The sequence below is a fragment of the Gnatocerus cornutus genome, chromosome 5, assembly GCF_029298725.1.
Source record: "Gnatocerus cornutus isolate USDA-ARS CGAHR chromosome 5, icGnaCorn1.1, whole genome shotgun sequence".
NCBI classification, from domain to species: Eukaryota; Metazoa; Arthropoda; class Insecta; order Coleoptera; family Tenebrionidae; genus Gnatocerus; species Gnatocerus cornutus.
In genome coordinates this window covers 10,743,505-10,764,334 of record NC_142237.1, presented here as the reverse complement: position 1 = coordinate 10,764,334, position 20,830 = coordinate 10,743,505, and the positions used below count along the sequence as shown (strand labels likewise).

The window sequence follows — 20,830 nt, the reverse complement described above, 5'->3', positions numbered from 1 at the left end:
AGGCCCTGACTAGGTTGTGACACATCCGAAAATTTTATGGCAACTTCATAATTCAAGTACGACATGTTGAACTTTGAAATTTGGGTAAAGTAATGAAAAAAGTAACCCAGCGGAGAACAAGTTTTAATTGCTTGGAGAGGATTTAAAAAATATTCGAAGAGCTTGTTTTGTGATCAATATCTCATGGAATTAACTATACAGGGTGGTGCATTTTGTGGTTAAGTGGGTTAAATTCGCAACAAGTACAAGACCCGCTCATGGTCAGCAGTTGAATCTGAATTAATTCCTTCGACTTGAGAAAAAGGAACTAAAAGTCGCTATCCGAGACTTTAAACGCTTCTAAACTTAGTTATTTGTAGACCTATGTTAAGGACGGCTTATGATTTGGATTCTGCGTGAAATTCTGCGTAAAATGAGCACCAATAAATAAGCGATATATCGATCGAATTGGATTTGGAAAACTGATTTTTTCGACAATTTTCAAATTTCAAAAAGGCGAGGAAAACGATGGTGAAAACTGCAACTTTCTATTTCTCATAGTTCTAACATATTGAGCTCCAAAAATTGAAAAAAGTCTCTTCCATCGAAAGGTAACAGTTTTTTTTTTAAATTTTCGAATTTGGGTGAAATAACAAGTCAAGTCGCAAAATTGTTGACGTCAGAAGGATCGTAAAAAACCGACATAATTTAATCAATCAGAGGATAACTTTAAAACGTAAAAATTCTGCGGTTGGTGTTAGTTACGACATGACATTTTTCACAGCGAACAGCAAATGGGAATTTAATGAACTACCCAGTAAATTAACTTAATCCGATTTTAACATGCGATCAACAAATGCATGTGGAGTAGCGCCGGTTTTAGCCCAGTCGTCTGACAAATAAAAATTAAAAGTCAAAACATTTTTGACCCACTTTTTTCAACAGTTTCTTCTTTCCAAAACGTTTTATGCGTATTTTAAATAATTGGTTTTTATTATAGGTTTTTTGACAGCATGCCACTTGATTTGTGGACAAAGTTAACAACCATTTATATTTTATACGACATTTAATTCTCGATAATTTCCCGACTAAAATATACAACAGGGGATTAAAATCGGGTTTGATCAAGTGCCAATTTATTTGTCCCAATTTTTGTTTGTTGAATTACTCCCACATTAGTTCCGATGAGCCATCATTTAACGATTTTAACACATGTTGCATTTATAAATTTTCCTAACCGATCTCGAACAAAAGGAATCGCTATTGTAAGTTTAATGACCGAAGTATACAGATATAATAAATTTAAATGAAAACATAGAAAAAAAGTAAATATAATAAAAGAACGTATAAATTTTTTTCATCATAACAACACTCGAAGCGATCGGTCTGTTGTCTCTAGAATTTATCAAATTAGCACATTGTCACATGTAAAATGTCCGTGGAAAAAACATGACAAATTTATTCGAAAATTATTTTGACGATGATCATGAAATATAGGCGGATGTTTACTATTTGCACTTCATCATGTCCGACCAAGCAATCTTGTTTATTTTAGTTTATTAAGTATGTTTATTACTGAAAAAATTGGCAGAAATTTATCACAGCTGGTTGGCTGGTTTTGTGTTATAAACTAAAAGTTGTGGGTGAATTCCTGCGAAAATAGCATCTTCACAAAAACATTTGGTGCATAAAATCGTATAAAAGCTTCACGTAAATATTTATTGCTGTAATAATCGGGAAATTTTTGATTAAAATTTTCCGAAGAATAAATTTATTACTCATCACTTTGTCTCATCTTTAGATCTGTTTTACAAGCGGGTGGATGAGTTAAAAAACAAAGTAGCTATTTATAAAATGGTTGTCCAAATATAGACATAAATCTCGTTATATTTATGGTCGAGATAACCTAAAACAATAAGCCGAGATCAAAAACATGTCATATCGCGAATACTTTTTTAAAATGCTTTTACTGTTTCTCATCGGTAATTACTGCAAATAAAAACATGTGCCAACGCATTGGTTAGTTTATCAATAATAATTACCAATAATTGTTTGTTTTGAAGAGCCTTGGTTATACGCATGCAGTCAATTGCTCTTTAGTGAGACCAAAAGAACTCGTGGGACCGAAAATAATGGATTTTTATCGATCGTGAGGCATCAATTTTATTAAACATTAACACTTGCGGATAATTATGTAATTATTCATTTTAAATTATAACAAGTCATAATTGGCAATATTTTTAAACAATGTTTTGGTTTCGAAAAAAGCGATAAGATAAGCAAAAATATGTAGAAATTTCCATAAAATCAACTCGTTAATTACAACTTGTCTTGACAAAAGTTATCCTAACAGAGTCGTGTTTAGAGGTAAAACGAACCGGATTTGTGGTCGAAGGTAACTTCGTAAACCCAATAAGTAGGTAGTTTCAAAGTTGGCGAAATTCCTCGGTATTAACAATGGCTATCAAACTGGGCGCGGTGTAAATTGAAAGTACTTTTTACGTGAACCAAGAATGGGCGTGCTAGAAAATGATTTCCGCAACGTTCCACCTCCTGTACCTGGGCCACTGTTGTCCTGCGAAGATATTCCACCAGGAGGGCCTCTTCTGGCGCGCCTCCGGTGGCGATCCTGGCTCAACTACCCCCTTCCGTCGTTTCCTCTCGAACCTGATGGCATGCCACGACTTTCTTCTGCTCTTCTTATCTACCACAATCTCCGAAACCTCCTCTTCGATGTTATTCCAGTTCGAATCTTCCATCCAGGGGTCCTTTTCGTGGACCACCTGTAGAACTTCCGAATTCATCATGACAGCTATTTACATGGTACTCTTGTGCAATTGTAACGGCACAACGATACTTTCACACAATTAACCGCGCGGAACGTTATTTCTGTTTGTAGCTCTCTCTTAACCGCACCAAGCACTGAAAGATGGTCACTGACTAAACTCGAAGATCCAAAGATGCAATCACTGTAGCAACAACACTGTTTGGAATGACACGAGTCGCGCTCCACTTTATTGGGACAGCTATCTGACGAACTACCCAACTGACTATTCCACGGTGCACTAACCTGCTGGCTATGACTGCTGCTATCGTTTCGCTAGCTGCTGCAGCCACTACTTTCACGCGACTCCCCAGCAGAATACTTTGTGGATAAACATAGACTTATTTTTAAACGTCGCTAAAATGGCCATGTCCACATTCGTTATCGCGGTTTTAAACTTCGGAGAAAATACCAAAATTCTTCCGCTCTGCTCTATAAACAATTAACTGTTTAGACTCTATTTTCCAGTAGACATCATAACATAATATTGTCTCACAGCCAAGATTATAAATATCATTTCTTGACAAAAATTTTGAGGCACAAATGTCGTTGTTATAACGAAAAAAGAGACATAATGTACTGAAAATTTACAGTTTGCTTTTTGAAACGATCCTAACTTAATTTCAGCGAAGGTTTTTATTTAAGCAGCGGCTTCCTCTGAATAAGTAAGTTGAAAACTTCAATAATTGAATTTTGGAGGGTAGTTACGCCCAAAAAAGGTTTCCCTCACAGAATCGTAAAATTTTAAACCAGGCAGAAGTTTCGCACATAATTCATAATGGGTGAGGCTGGACAGGGATTTTATTACGTACTAATAAACATCTAAATATGTTCAAACGGTTTAAATAACTGTTTTTCTTTAATCAACTGCATTCTTGACGTCACGATTTGATCTATGAAGTTAGGCTACGTAAACAACTTCTTCGCTATGAAGAAAAAAATGAGAAAATTTCGATTACAGTAATATTTTTACACCCAGTAGAGGTAATTGCCGGTTGGCACAATGCTAATTTTAAATTGGTTGTGAATCAACACGGCAATTTTCCGTAACATTGAACTTCTTAAGTGATATTCACTTTTTGGCATATTGATTGCCAAAGGCTCGATGATTAATAAACAATGTAGGTAAAAGAAATTACTCCTTGGGAAAGGTAATGAATTAGCCTTTTGAAAAATGAGTGTTTATTTTGTTTAATAATATTTTTTATTCAGATCAAAGGTCGCTCTTCACAAATCCGCAAATACGGTCAATGGAAACTACCAAGAATAACTGCGAAAAAAATGCCCCATCAGATTTAATATTAAATTGAAAGATTAATTATTTGAAAGTTGGCAAAGATTCAAGTAAACTTGCGCAAACCTCCAACATGCGACTCAAAGTCCGGATTAGAGAAATAGCAATGACTTCATCAAAGGGTTCTGATTCAAGATGAAGTTGAAAAAATGTGAAAAAAAAATTAATTCGCCGTTTTGTTTTCACGCCTCTTTAATTATTTTATTATTCATTAAAATTCATCACACGAGACAAATAAAACGATGCATCCGCTTAATTGTGGGATGTGAACTAGAAATGACCAAAACTGCACATTTCCGGACAATTTAGTTAAAATAAAAATATTGCATTTTAAGTGGAGCTCATAATATTTACAATGCTTGGAAATAACAGGCTAAAAATGCTGCCACTGTCATGTCTGAGTTTATTTACAAAGGAAAAAATAAGTGCCGAAAATGGAGGAGATTTGTTATTTTATGTAGTGCTAATAAATAGTGGAAAATCTATTTTTCCGTTCTTCCAGAGAAAATATGTTTACTTTAAGTAGCAAAACAAATCAAGTTTAAGTTCGAACAGATTGTTGGTAAAGTTCATCCTTGATTCTATAAATAAATCGGTATCTTAAACTGGATACCGAATGATCTCCTGTGCATTGATAAATGTCAATAATCTTCCCCTTGAAATGCACAATAATTATATTAATTAGCAAATAGTATAAAAATCGACCAGTTCTAACGAAATTACTCAATGCCAATATGTTAGAAATATTAGCAATTTAATTCCTGCTATCACAAGTCAATTTTAATCCTCCACTATCAAATCAGAGATAAAGACGATTAGAATTTTACTTAACTAATCGAGGTTACAGTTATTTCATTTTAGCGCAAAATAAACGGCATTGAAGTGTTTATAGGTAGACACCAATTTTAGTATTAGATCACCAACAGGGAAAATTCAGCTTTTGTTTCTTTACAAAAAAAGTGATAATATTTTTGTTTCTAAAGTTTTTATAGTCACATTCGCTCATCATTAGAATTTATTATCACAACAAAAGTCGAAATATTGAGTTATGGAGATACTACTAGCAACATTATTAGTCATTAAGCGGTAAAAAAAATTTACACTGTCATAAATGTCGCGGGATGACATTGGTAACACCTCGTTTCCTAAAACCTGAAAATATTTCAGTATTTCGTACCGATTTAATGGGTGTATGATTAAACCGGCAACAACACAAGGTGATTTTTTAGTGATTTGTAAAATACATCGGATCCAAATATAGGTTATTATTTACAGCATTAAAACAATGACGTCAGGAAGCGTATTAACATAAAGGTAAATACCCGAACGGAATTAATCCCGGAAATACAATTTATTTATGTTTTTCGAAAAAAAAAAAGATTTCACACGACGATACTCAATCACAATTATTGCTGTTTATAATAAACAAAATACACCCACAAGTAATTAATTTAAATTTTCTTTTATGGTGAAACACGCACAACGCTGAAACTGATTATGAATAAAGATGTAGCAGTGATTATCCATAATGACAATTCGACGCATTTTAAGTGGAACAGTTGATGCGGTTAGTACGCAGTTTTTTTAAGTAAAACTTCCTGTTTTTCGCCCTTTCGTGAAAATGATGATCGCATCGTTAATTAAATTACGCCGCAATTTAATTTTTTAATTATCGTTTTAATTTAGAGCACAATGTGAATGTGAATCATTCTCCTATATTAGTGGTTAATTGTCAAAACAATTAGTTTACTGTCATATTTGGCTAACTGGAGCATCGACCTCTAAATTAATTTTTCCGGAAAAAATTCAGACGTGAAGTTTAATGAAATTGTCTTCTATGACTTAAAAATTGCAGTTTCAAAACGCATCCTTGAAGAAAGGTTGTAAAATTAGTGGTTATTAACAATTCAATTTTTACGAGCCATTCAAGTTTGATTCAAAAAAAACTCCATTGTTATTTTTGCATTGCGCGTTGCAACTTTTCAAAGGCCGTTTTAAAGCCATAAGACTTGAAGTTCATATTTATCATCATGGTTGACCAATACCGCATCAATAAATCATGGAAAAAATAAAATGGCTCAATTGTAGTCAGTTATTATTATTAAATTAAATAAGAAATGTTAAAAAACATACCGAAAGTAACGCTTGACCAAAACAACTGTTTTCATGATCACTCACTCTGCAAGTATACAAACTAGATTTGGCACTGCCAAACTGAGAAATGAAGCCACCTATTCTTATCTGTTAATAGATAAGTCTTCTTCGTACAAATACAGATTATAGATATTTAAAGTATGTTTCCTTGTCAATACTCCTTTCAAGCACCTTGCATTGTAAATAAGATTCAATCTAAATTGTTAAATTGGCGAGATAACAAAAACACGTAAACAAAAAATGAGTAATTGGTAAAATGTAGGGAAAATTAGTAACGACGGATGATTCAAAGTCAGTAAACAATAATTTTAAACAAACAAATAGAAAAACATTACAGCAGTGCAAAGGATAGTAAGATAAAGCGCGCTACATGAAATACCTTTCAATACAACATACGAAGAACTAGAAGCGATCGTTGGACTGGAACGTTATCAACTTGGCTGAACACGACACAGTGTGATTTTCTTTATACAGAGGGTTTAGATGATGGTGTCCATAAAAAAGATAGTTTGAAGCAAAATTATTAAAATGTTATAATAAACAATATAACGTTTTTAGAATGGAAAATAAAAAAACGCCTGTATACTATATAGGTGTGTATATCAATATTTTTAAATCTGGTGTCAAATATGTAATATCGCTTGACTTAACGCACTTCAAAATTTCAAATCAAATTAAAAAAAATACTATATACTATCTGTCAACGTCAAAGTTTGTCAAAAACAAAGAACACTTGACTAGCAACTACAATTGATTATGATTAAAGAAACTTATCGGTTTTGCGCTATTAATAGCATCTAATATTTCCAAAAATCATCTAAAGTTGTTATGATTCAGAACTTCCGAGATGTGAAAAATTAATGGATGTCATGCTTTCTGATTAATGATGTAGATGACATTTGATGTGTCATCGTTAGAGCGATGCTCTTAACTGGACTATATTGTCAAATTATAGAATAATTTATTTTTGACACCATAAGTTGACTAGAAAAAATGTCGTTACTGTAATTTGGCCACACGGCTGTTATTATAGGCACAACTTCATTGTATTATCTATAACAGGATTTATACAATTAAAAAGTCAAGTTTTGGGAAACGATAAAATGTTTTTATAAAATTTCACTTTTCATAAAAATCCATTTATCTACTCCGATATAATCAGCTATTATATCATTCATTTCAGTTAAGTAGTAAGTTCTAGGTGTCGTTAATAGTAGGTAGACTAACAAATTTAATTCGTAGAAAAAAAGTTGTACATAACAATTGCAATATTATGCAACTCGTGAATTTGCCACGACGAGATCGTCACATTTAGTTCATTACATATTTTTATTTCTTTGTTGCAATAAAACGTCGATTTTTTATAAAATGATTAATTATGGAAAATTCATTTGTACGGAAGACATCATCATCAGCGAGGCGTGAAATCCTGCAATAACATTAAAATTCCCTGCTTTGTAAATCCGGTGTCTCACAAATGATAGATTTATGTACACAGCAGCAAAAGAAATGAGTTCATGAGCGGGATGGCCATAGTTTTAGCCAAGATTTTTTTTGACAAAATCAAATTTTCAACTTTCGGAAAATCTAAGACAGAATTCTTAGCTAAAAAATCACGAGAAAAACGATGGCAAAAACCGTGTCTTTCGATCTGTCGAAGTTTCCGAGATATTGAGCACCGATGGTTTCGAACCTTCAAAAATTTGACCCTCATTTATTTGTTGACGAAAATTAAAAATTCTTATGTTTTTTTCCGCGTAACATTCTGCGTAAAATGAGCCGAAATATGTTGAATTTGCTTCACAAATAAACGAGATATTGACCAAAACTTCTTTTCAAAGGCTCTTTTTGGGGTAATTTTCAATAATTGTTTCAAGTGAAAACGATAATATCTTTGAGTTGAAAATCAATCGAAAGAGCGGCACAAAATCTATCAACTGGCTGAATCTCAGATCGCTAGGTCAAATAGTTTACGAATGGCGAACAAAAAACGAAAAATTGAAAAACTTTCATCGTTTGAACCGAAATTTTTTTTCGCGGAAAAATCGACCCTCGAATTTTGGATATTTGAGAGCGAATTCGAAAGGAAAAAAAGGATGGCGCAAACCCTTTCTTTTTATCTGTAGTAGTTTCGTAAATATTGAGCATTAAAAATTTCAAATTCACTTTTTGAAACCTTAAATGGTCACTCAGTTATTTGTTGTGGTAGGTGGATTTTGAGCCCGGATTCGGAATCTGTGCGAAATTCTGCGAAAAATGAGCCCCAATAACGCAAGAAAACTTTGTACCACTATAATTATCATGTCCAAGCGCCCTCGTTATTTACATGGAAACTTACGAACAAAACTGGCCACATGACTGAACTGAACTTATACACTTGTTCAATTTTAATTATTTGTTTATGTTTATAATGCGATAATTTATTTTTAAAAAACAGGAACTCGTGAATGTCCTCAACATGAATCATGCAAAATTCAATAGAAAAATTAAGATCATTTAAATTTTTCGAGGTTACAAAAAACATGTTTGCAATTTTTAATAAAAGTGGAAATTTTTGAGACATTGACTTGTTTTGTCCGGGCGTTCTTAAAAATAGCGTCAAGTGTTTAATCAGATAACGGTTATTAATACTAACTTTCCGTTTAGATATATTCAACTGCTACATATCCCATAGCAACCTATTAATCACAGGGTAAAATTAAAGTGTAATTAATAACTAAGTATAGTTTAATTTTAGGAATTTTTTGGACATAGGGTTTCAAACAAACAACGGCTGAAATAAAACATGACACAAGGTACGTAAAAACACGTACTTTGTTAGTTTTAAAAGCTGATTTGACAGTTGGCATTGCTCAAAATTCTATGACCGTAAGTGTACACAATAATTGCTTGTGCAGACATCTAATATTATGCATCCAAAACAGATATCCCAGTTAACCCCTTCAAATCCTGCAATCTTTTTAAAATTCTTCTATGTAAACCGGTAAATCCGCAGGAAAAATAAACTGTGGACATAAAATTTTCAGAGCGTCTTCCTTTCACTAACGTGCTCTCTAACAAACTCGCTCGCAATAAACCGTGGATATTACGATTTTCTTAATTGCTCTTAGGTGGAAAAAATTATGAAAGAAAAACTTTCTCGGCAGCAAAATCCGGTAATGTAGCTAATGAAAAATAGCTATGGCAAACACATTTCTGATTATCCTAATAAATTCGTAAATTCGCTACTGTTGATTTTTTCACAGTTCTGAAATAATTCCCTTCGATGGGATGTTACATTGTTGCGCAATTTATTTCAACAATAACGTGAGAAAACAAAAGTTACATTTAAGGTGTTTACAGTAGTGAATTTCTTAACGTGTGAAGAGAATCACCTTCTAGATCCACTTTACTTTTTGAATCAAAATTGTGTTCCTTCAAGTTTTCAGCGTCGAAGCGTCATAAATTTTAAAGAAAAAAAATGTAAATTTGCATTCACTTAGGGTTAGAACTGGTAGCAAGAATTTGTATCACCGATAGTTTGAGTTTAAAATAAAAGAGGATTTTGGGGGTGGTGGACCCTGTATAGGTTAAAATTTCTGCCAGGACAATGGTCCATTGTTTCCTCCCCTTTAATTGAATCAATTCCATTCCCACACGATACGTAACAGAAAACAGTGCGCCTCTGTTTTCTCAATAGTATTTCTGCAATTAGTCCTATTCGCCGTTTCCATATAAAATCATCCAATAATTTCACATGACTGTTTAAATCTATCTTGATTGGGACAATGAGTTTGTTGTCAGAAGGTCATCATCATCCGGCCTCCATCGTCCTTGCCCCAGATCGCTTATTTTTCTTCCTCTCTTGTGTACCTGCCCCATACGACCTCACCTCTCCGTTCGAGCAATTTATCAAAACGGGACTACTGGGAGAAAGCTCACCTAATGGGTTCTGATGTATGAAAATAAAAAAATTCGGCCTCGAAGTGGGACGATGGTCTTCCCAATGAAAGACCTTACATCTCACTGGGCATTGTCGATACTGTCACTTCCTTAATTAAATCTGGCCAGAGATGAGGAAGCAAAGCGTAATGAGAAGTTTGTTTGCTTTAATAACGACAGTCGATTGACATTGGATGGATCCTAGTTTGTGTGCAGTTGCAGGATCTCATGTTTTTACGTCATTTCATGATAAACACAATCTGATAGTGCGAAAAAAATTACAATTCACTCTCACTGCGTCAGTGATGTCGCTATAACGTCATCAAGCATGCAGTTAGTTCATCGTTAATTAAATTGAACAAAATACTATCATAGTTTCCCAAATTTTGATTTATTTCGCAATATTGCAGTGCATGTCGATCTTTATTAGCCACCATGTAATTATTTAATCTCGTTGGAAACACGAAAACAAATGAGAAATGATAAAGATGAAAAATTGTGTGTACCATAATTTCAGCAATTTTTTTATCAAACCTTTCTAGAACATTGAAATTCCTTAGGTTGTTAAGTTGCTAAGTCCATTTTTGAACAAAATGCGTTTACAGTTTTATAATAAAAAATAAAAGAAGGGTACAGCGTTAGATCCCTTTAGATCTCGCTTTTTCAGATTTAAGAAACCTTCTATGTTCATTCCCAAAATTTTCAAATCTCGGATTTAACGACAAATATGCAAAAATATTTCTCGACCTTGGTTAAAAAACTTCAAAATGGACTTAGCAACTTAACGACCTAAGGCGACGATATTCAATAATCGTACGATATTATCTCACCTTTTATTGACCGCACAATTGTTTTCACATACTAATTAGAACACTCGTTGCAATTCGATAAGAAAAAATACGTTTATTTTACAACAACAATTAACTGATTTTTTTTCAAAATGATCTGATATCGTACTTAAAAACATGACCATGAAGATATCGACAACTAAACGTGTACTTATTTCTCCTATTAAGTAATGGACTTAAATGTCAATCTCAAGTTCAAGTTTTTGTTTGTGAAACCTATAGATATGCAATTACTTTCAATGCAAGAATTTAGTTCTTTTGATGGATATTATTATACATACATAAAAGTGCGTGAATATCAATAACTGATAATATTACACTTCGTATACCAAATAGGTACTCAAGAGATTTCCAATTTGTATATTTTTCTAGTTTATACCCGTATCAAAAATGTGTCAACAAATAAATTTATCTTATCAACAATCATCATTGTGTACTCTTTAAATCTTCGCAAACATGCTATTTTTCATTATGGTAAATAGGAGTAACTAGGTGGCCCCCGGAATTCTGTGGATCTCGCTTTTTCCGTGGACCTCGCTTTTCCGTGTTGTTGAATATTCATTTCTTTCCCAGTTGTCACCATTCGATTTTTGCAGATAATTTCAGTGGCCCCCGACAAAGTCACTTCAATTTTGACTAAATACCGTGAAAGATATTAACCCATTACGAATCAAACTCCTTGACTTTTTTGATTATGTAATGGTTTTCTTCACAACCGCCAAATTACACAACATTGTTGCATCTCAGCGCCTTTCGCTCAATCTAACGTGTTTACTTGATAGAACACAAGTACGTACACTGATTTAGCACCTTTCATAGTCCCCGTAAAATAAAATACTATCTAATATGCGTTGATGCTTGGCTTTGGTACACGTGACTTTAGACACGCAGCTCGACGAATGCATTTATTCTCGTTTATATGTGGGACGGTGACACCTTATTAATTTATTATCGTTTTTTTACGACATCCTCTTCCCATTCTTTCCATCTGCGATTCGGGAGCAGTTACAAGCAAAGAGTTTGCAATATTAAGTAACAAGGAGGCTTACTTTACATATTCATTAGATGGCGTTTTTCAGAGAATGTCTAATTTGGCGTGACGAAAAGATGAAGGCCATGAACGAAGAATATGGAATTACACAATTTTTCTCCAGCTGAAGAAATATTTGTGCGATTGGTTATTAATTAACGGACATTGGCTTCGCTTCCTTCCATTTGTCGACGAGCGTTAGGTGGAATTGGGAAAGGGTATTAGGTAATCACAATAATCTCAGAATTGCGACACTCTTGGTCTGGTTGCATTGTTGTCAACAATTGTGTTGAAAACCTTCTATTTTTTTCAGCATGAGATGTCAAAGTTAGGTTGAATACCTTGACAAATACACTCAAGAACTCAATTTCAAACGACCAGTGATGAGTTTGACAATGAATTTGGATTTTTGGAAATTATGACGACGGATTTCCTGAAATTTCTCCAACAAAAAGTGGTCATCTTTAAAATGTAGAGAGTGGATTTACGCTAAATTATTAGATTACACTAAATTACACCACATTAAGGTTACATTTTATAGTTTGTGGGTCAACACAGAGACCAAAACATAAATAAATGAATGTAATAATTATATCAACTAAACGCTCTCTTTAATTGATTTTTTTAACAAAACAATGACAAAATTATGACCGCAAATGTCAGAGGCGCTAATAAAAATATATATATAAAAATGCATTTGTCATGTTCATAAATATTATGATATGACAAACTATTGTAATCAGAAGAATCAAACTAAATCTTCTTTTAAACAGTTATTTCTTCATCCAGAGAAGTGGGTTGTTCAAGCGCACAATATTGTGACACTAACATAATCCGACAATTATCTCAAACTAAATAAGATAAAAATAAGGAAAATTGTATCTTCGCGTGGTCTGTCTTACTGGAGTTTTTACGTTTACTTTTGTTTCGTCTTTTCTGGAAGCACTCTTTTGTAAATAACTAGTAAAAAAAGTAACAATGCATAAAAATGAATATCAAAAAGTAAACTTTTTCAGCTAAAATCAAACAAATCTGATCATTTCAGGAATGATTAAATTTGGCTCTAAGAGTTTGCAGACTCCCTGGGAGATGGCAGCGTTGGACTTCCAAGTCTTATCCTAAGTCATGAAACACACACCAGCTATTTCCATCCACTTTTATCTCAATATAAATCAGAATAAGCTCCACAGCTTGTCCCTCTATTTTTTGCTTTATCCACGTTACTTAAAAATTTAAAGTTGGACGCAAATCACACTCTGATAAGACAACAGAAATATTAAATTTAATCACAAGAGATTGAACGTCAACGTACTGATGTAGATCAGATTTATGGAGAATACAATTAACTCCAACATAAAAACACTCAGCAAATATAAGATTGTTGATAATATTTTTTCAATAGATCGAAATTGTTTTGTCTAAGAAATAATAAAGAAATAAATTACGAAATATGAATAATCAGTACATCGATTGATCAAAACCAGTTTGTTGAACTGCAGCGTGCATAAGATTATAATCATAATAATTATTGTAAACTATAATTGTACATTAAACACGTTCAATACCTATAAATAAACGTGTCTGGCAAGTAAATATAAAATCCATTAAGTCGCTTGTTTGATCAGCAACAAAGAACGTAATTTTATTTTAGTGTGCACACAAAAACAACATCCAATTCGAGTGTCGTTTAGCGGAAATGATAAATAAGTAATAGCAAAACGTTTTGTAAATTGAATGATTCGATTAAGGCGGCAGCATGTAATTTAAGTTTGGTTGCGATTTATTAACATGGCTAACGTAGCCATATTGTTCCGGTATTCCAGGACATTATCAGCGCTATCAGAAAGGGTCGTGGGTTGAGTCGCTACTACCCATTTTGTTAAATGGTGTTTCATAACGTTGACAGCGCTGCCTTTACAAACAAATCCATTTAATCCAACATCATGTAAAGATGAGGTACGCGCAAGAACACTCTCGCAAAGAAACTGCATTAATTATGCAAATTCAAACGTCGCGAAACAACACTAGCATGATGATTTTTTCGTTGCTACAAGTTCGTCCATACAATCCGAAGAGTTCAAACGAAAATTGATGTACGGTCAGCAGCAAAAGAAATGAGCTCATGGGCTCACTATTCGAAACTTTAAGCGGCAATGACTCAGTTAATTGTTGTCGGAAGTGGATTTTGAGTTCGGACTTGGAATCTGCGCAAAATTCTGCGTAAAATGAGCTCCAATAACGCAAGTTTACTCCAAAAATAAACGAGAAATCGACCGAAGAAGGTTTACATAGTATTAGTCATGACGTTTTCCACTTTCAAAAAATCTAAGAACAAATTCTAAGCTAAAAAATCGCGAGAAAAACGATTTCAAAAAGAGTTTTTACATTCCCCTTAAATCCGGAGATATCGAGACAAATTGTTTTCGAACCTCCAAAATTTTGACCCTCTGGCGACAACCCGAAATTTGAAACGTCTCTAATTCAGTTATTTGTTGATGGACGAGAAAAATAATAGTAGTTTTGGATTTAGCGCAAAATTCTGCGTAAAATCAGCCCAGATAGCTTATAAATTTCCTTAACAAATAACCGAGATATCGACCCAATTAGATTTTCAGAGGGTGTTTTTATGGTCATTTTGAAGAAGCTGCTTCGGGGTGAAAATTGCGCTTACTACCATTGAATTAGATATCGATCGAAAGATCAGCTCGAGATCTATCAACTCGCCAAATGTCATATCGATAAGGCAAGTAGTTTACGAGGGGCGATCAAAAAAACAAAAAATTAAAAAAAAACTCATGGTTTGAGTCGCAAAATTTTTTTGTCCAAAAAAAATATCCATCGAATTTTCGACTTTTCAGGGAGTATTCTAAAGTAAATTGACCCGAGAAAAACCGCTGGTAAAAACCGTTTCTCAAAATCTTTCGTAGTTTCGGAGATATTGAGCTTTGAAAATTCGCAACCCAAAATTCAATATCCCAAACTTTGATCACTCATAACTCAGTTATTTGTGGAACGATCCTAATGAATCTTACTTACCTTTTTGGATTCTACATGAAATTCTGCGTAAAATGAACCCACATAACGCAAAAATAACCAATATATTGACCACAGAAGTTTGATTTAAGTTTAGTCATGAATATTTTTCGCAGCTATCAAAGTTCGAATTCTTAGCAAACAAATCTGAAGAAAAAGAGACATTGACTAAAAATTGTTTTCAAAACGTTATGTAGGTGTAGAGTATGTGAAAATAAATCGCTTCACCATGACGTGTGAACCTTTCCAGTTAAATATATCACAAAATTTAAGATAACGAACCTTCTATAAAGATAAATACTATAAAGGTCAAGGTAAAAATCCAATGGCCGGAAATCGCAATTTTCAATAGCAGTATAAATTAAACTCAACACATTTTATGTTCGACTTGGATTTAATCTTTTTTTCTACTATTATCTAGTGTTTTTTATCAAGTCCGGTCACAACAATTTACTGAATTGCTAATCACGATTTCCATAAACGATGACGGAAACAGGGTCGAAATGAATTCATTGATGATGGACTAGGCTTGTCGCCAATGTAGCAAAGATCAACGTGGCAAGACTGGTAATGAATTCAGACAAAGCAAGTGCGATTTAAATTTTCGACACAATACACTAAAAATAGAATCTATCGATTCAGCTGGATATTGGGTAAGTACGAATGTATAATCATGCGTTAAAAGCCAGCTATAAAATAAAATTGAGATGGAGAATTGCCACAATAAAAATTAAAGGAAAAATTACGAAATTTGTAGGAGTAAAAGCACCTACTAAATTTTCGACATGAGATTATAAATAATAATTTCATTGTAAGAATGTCTGCATGAAGGTGTTATACTCGATGATAAATTGGTGGACAGTTTCCACGAAATCCTTTCTAAATTTCCTTTGGTCTTTCAATACGAAGGAAAACCAAGCAACTCGAAGCGTAGGATTTATTAACACAACGTTCGATCTCTCTAATTTTGCATTGTTCCAGTGAAGTCGACATACACAGACGAGAAGAAGCTTTCAACGTTCAATTAACCGTTACACAACGACCATAAACACCCCGGAAAATCGATAACAAGTTTCCCAGACACTCCTGTTGAGTTTTCTCGCTACTGCAAATAAGCAAATCTTCGGTGATCCACATATTTATGTTGCTTTTCCACCTAAAATATTCTTAAAAATTCGGAACGGATAAACGTGACAGCAGATTTGTGTGCTTTATGTCGGATCATTAAAGATATGTGTGGGGTATTTGGAGTTTGTTTAAACATCTTTCAATGTCACGGCATTTTCGTGCTGAACGATAAAAAATTGACGAGGAAGTACCGGCTGAATACAAAGCTGCTCTTTATGCAAATCGATTAAAATTATGCAGTTTATACTTGTTGTTTATGACTGAGGAAAATGGGTATTTTCATCCGAAGTTTGATTAGTGCAGTATTGATTTGTGTGGGATTTTTTTGACGGGTAAAGACGCCCAAGTTAATCTCTCCCATTTTTAATAGGTGCGATTAAATAATTTTTTCCACATTCAAATTCAATTAATTCAAAAAATTATTTCGAGAAAATCTCTGATGACTCGTATAGTCTAAATCGTGATGAAAGACGTCACTAACTTGTTTAATTTAACGAGCCCCCTTCGCCTATGGTAAAGCACATTGACAAATAAATGTTGGCAAATATTATGTAATAATAATCGCATGTTTGAGATAAAAACGGGTATAATCATTGTTAAATAGTCTACAATCCAGTTGATTCACCGATCGCGTGAGTACGAATACGTCTCATTCCTGTAAACACCAACGCGCGAATCCTTGCGAGTTTTTTGTGAATTGCAACACATTTTCGGAACAGCCGTACTTCACATTTGTGCCAATATTAAGGCCACTGGTTCAATGGCGGGCGATTGATCTGAATATCGTGGCGTAACTAAGGTGGAGCTACCTCCACTTGATCCTTATAAGAATGAAAACAAAGTCCGATACCTTAAAATTTATAAGCTCGTTTTTTAATTCAGAGCGTTTATTTATCGCCCTGTCAAAATAACATGGAAAAACTACATAAATTGTTTAATTCCCTAGACAAGAGGGAATTTCGTCATAACAACTAAATTTACAAAACTTGGTGTAGGTAGGCTAATTCATTAATATTAAAGTAAACGAACGAGCAGCCTTCAAAATTTCAATCAACACATGAAACATTATTCGAGGATAATAATAATTCATGAGTGTTTACAGTTTTCGATGAAAAACTACATTTTATAGGTGTAGATTTTCCGCTCGTTTCAAGATAATAGGATGGATTTAGTTATTGCAGTCTACAAAAAACTTCGTTTCCGCGTAATTCCCGGTAAGAACAAAATAGCATGATGACTGCAAATCTATCAGCGGATTAACCCACACTGATGTCCATCTAGATCTAAGAGCTTTTTAACATCGAAAAATCGAATATCTATGCAGTCTCTAGGAAAAATTATATATGTTCTTCAATAATATATCTGTTTTGCCTGAAACAGTGTGTTAATTGAATTAAATAATAGTATATTATGAAACGCGTTTTATAATGAACATTTTGCCGCACGCACGTTTTTAAGACACGACGAGCGCAGCGAGGAGTGTCATAAAGTAGTAAGTGCGGCAAAATGCATTATGAACAAGTATCATACGCTATTTTTTCTATTTCGCCTTATTTTAAACGAAAAAACTTGATTTCGAAATCTAAGGAATTTTAGGGTAGTTGGCATTAGCAAAATGTTCGGGAAAAAAAATCGAAGTAGCCAAATCCAATTTCAGTCAGTTTGACAGGTGTGACGTTTTGAGGTTACCGGAGCGCAAGGGAGCCAAGAGAGCAAAGATGTTGATCATGATCATGATGGTTCTCTTGCATCTAAAGAGTTTTTCTCCGATGAATTATTAAGCCAAGTACAACAAGAAATAATAGTGAATTGATCGATTATTAAGCCAAGTACAACAAGAAATAATAGTGAATTGATCGATTTATCATGGTTTATCAAAACCAAAATCTAAATTGTCAACGTTGACGGCAGGTTGACGGTTTGTCTGCTGCAAACATAAGTTTCTGGAAATATTGGCACGGGATTGGTCCATTACGATACCGAAATACGCTCAAAACGCGTATCGAAATATCTTCATTATGAACGCGAAACAGAAAAATGTCTTTATACATTTACAATTTTATCTTACGATCGCCATCTGACAGTTTAAACGTGTCGAAATTATAAACAATAGAACTATAGTTCGTACAGTGAGAGTTTGAATGACAGAAAAGTAACTAAATCTACGCAATAAAAAGTGTACCATTTTTTAGTGTATTTTGTAGCATAATTTGCTGCCAACCTATATGGCATCTGTCGAAATCTCCCAATCTTTCACCGGATATACTATAACCTTATTATTAAAATCTAAATTCCATACTTTTCCAACTCCGTTTACCTTAATAGGAAAGTAAACTGCACACTAGAAAGCAAACAAAAAAAAAATCTAAATTCCATACTTTTCCAACTCCGTTTACCTTAATAGGAAAGTAAACTGCACACTAGAAAGCAAACAAAACAAAAAAAAAATCAAATTGAAAATTTTTCATCGATTTAGTCGCAAAATTGTTTTGCCCAAAAAATTAACCATCGAATTTTCGACTTTTGGGGGCGTATTTTAAAGTAAAATGAGCCGAGAAAAACCATTTCAAAAAATCTCTTGTAGCTTCGGAGATATCAAGGTTTGAAAATTTTCCAACCCAAAATTCAATATACAAAACATTGATTGCTCATAACTAAGTTATTTTTGGACCGATCCTAACAAGTCTTACTTTTTTGGATTCTATCGAATATCGATCGTGTCTAAATTAGAGACCGAAAAGCAGCTAACTATCGCGGGATTAACCCACATTGATGTCAATCTAGAAATAAGCGTCGATAACATCGAAAAATCGAATCTGTGCAGTCTCTACAAAAATTATACATGTTCCATGATAAATTGATAATTTTTTGCCTGAAACAGTGTGTTAATTGAATTAAATGTCTTTATAAATTTACAATTTTATCTTACGATCGCCATCTGACAGTTTAATATTTCACAAGAGTTAGTGTGGCAACAGGTGGTCTTTTATCCAGGTGTCGAAATTATAAACAATAGAACTAATCCTATTATAGAAATCTAGATTCCATACTTTTCCAATTCCTTTTACCTCAACATGAAAGTAAACTGCACACTAGAAAGCAAATAAAATGAAAAAAATCTGATCAATGTAAAATTTTTGATCAACACGGATCACTGACGTTTTATCCTTTATTTCCCAAACTAGTTCTGCATTATAGAGGTTCATGATCACTACAACTTTCTTAACGACATCATTAAATAAAAAAGTCATTCAAACACACCTTTTCTCTCCAACTTTTGTAATATCCTGCAATAACCCGCGTGTGTCGACACGAGTAAAAATATGATAGACAGTTGACTTTTGGTTCAACTTTCATTAAAACCACTACTGATTTTAATATTTTAAGAAGCAATTGATCCATTGCACTGAAGTAAATAAAGTCATGGACGCAATGAACGACCTTACACTTTAAGCATTGTTTCTTGAGACGTTTTTATTCGCTTCGTGCAGTTCTCCATATCTTTTTCATTTTCGATTAGACAGAGGGTTTTTTGGAATGTTTGTTCTTGAAATACCTCATATTCTTACCAGGTATTGATTATTTATTGTGTTTGTACGAGCGATTAAACCTGACCCATTTTACTCGTCCTTAAGGCTAGATCTAATAATTTGCTACCACTTTTAAAGCAATAATAATAATAAATATCGATACAAATTCGTGTCAAAAGAAATGTATTTTTGTAGCTACCGTGACCTGCGCTGAAAATAGAACACTGAAGAATTCAGTTCTTATTTTTCTCCAAATCCCAATCAGTTTAGACATATTTTATTCTGATAATCCAATATTGAAGAATGGAGGCAACACATGAACATATTAAAAAATAACAGTACAAGCCCCTTTTCATTGGCGAATTTTCTACTTGGTCGCCCGTTTGCAGCAAAAACCGTAAGCTGTCAAATAATTACGAAGGAAATTGTTAATAGCACGCCTTTCCAATGCTTTTTTCTTGGAAATGAGGGCAGCATGGAACATTTTCACTGCGTCTTGGCGTAAAATTTTACCGCATTTAATCCCGTTAGGCAAAAAAGAGAAAATAATTAGACCCGAGCATAGCTGTCCTGGAGATTGTATAATTTTTTCCTTACTATTATGTAAGTTGAGTTAATTACCGCTTCAATGGATTTTGAAAATTTAACAGTTCCTTTTCGTCCTGGTGAAGGATCAATTGATTTTATTGTCAATTAGGAGCTGCCGGCATTGCACAAATGCCAAAATAATGTTGGTTCCAATTGGGGCCATAAAAAAGAATTACATAATTAACGAAAATGTTCATATGACAGAAGTTGACGTCAAATCCTAATCTATCCTCCCTAAAATTTGAGTCATAAAAATAATTTCTAATTACCGTCGACATTCTTTATCTAGTCGATCAGCGTCTGCCTTAAAAAGCAATAAACACACTTTAGGAGTTTCCTGTTCTCTGAATTTCCCTCGGGGTAACTAATTTCGCTTTAGCCAGAATTATTTTTAGTCAACAGAATTGAAGGCAATTGCAAATAGATTTTCTGGAAGTCCTCTACATGTCGCTAATAAATAAACGCAAATTTGAGATTGTTAAGGCGATCGTTGTGCGTTTT

General features: G+C 33.6%; 1 protein-coding gene across 13 annotated transcripts in view; it reads right to left on the bottom strand.

The window, feature by feature from the left end:
* The window catches only part of mtd (TLD domain-containing protein mustard), a 55,711-nt gene that overhangs the window by 24,468 nt on the left and 10,413 nt on the right, over positions 1–20,830 (bottom strand). For 9 of the 13 annotated variants that reach the window (XM_088037567.1, XM_088037572.1, XM_088037569.1 and 6 more), the window contains exon 1: positions 2,539–2,880. The exons of 3 other annotated variants lie outside the window; for them this stretch is intronic. In XM_088037567.1, the coding sequence (XP_087893693.1) occupies positions 2,539–2,786 (248 nt within the window). In that variant the 5' untranslated portion in view covers positions 2,787–2,880. Of the gene's footprint in view, positions 1–2,538; positions 2,881–6,230; positions 6,291–20,830 lie in introns of those variants that run through there. One more of the 13 variants, XM_088037575.1, reaches the window with a different exon arrangement.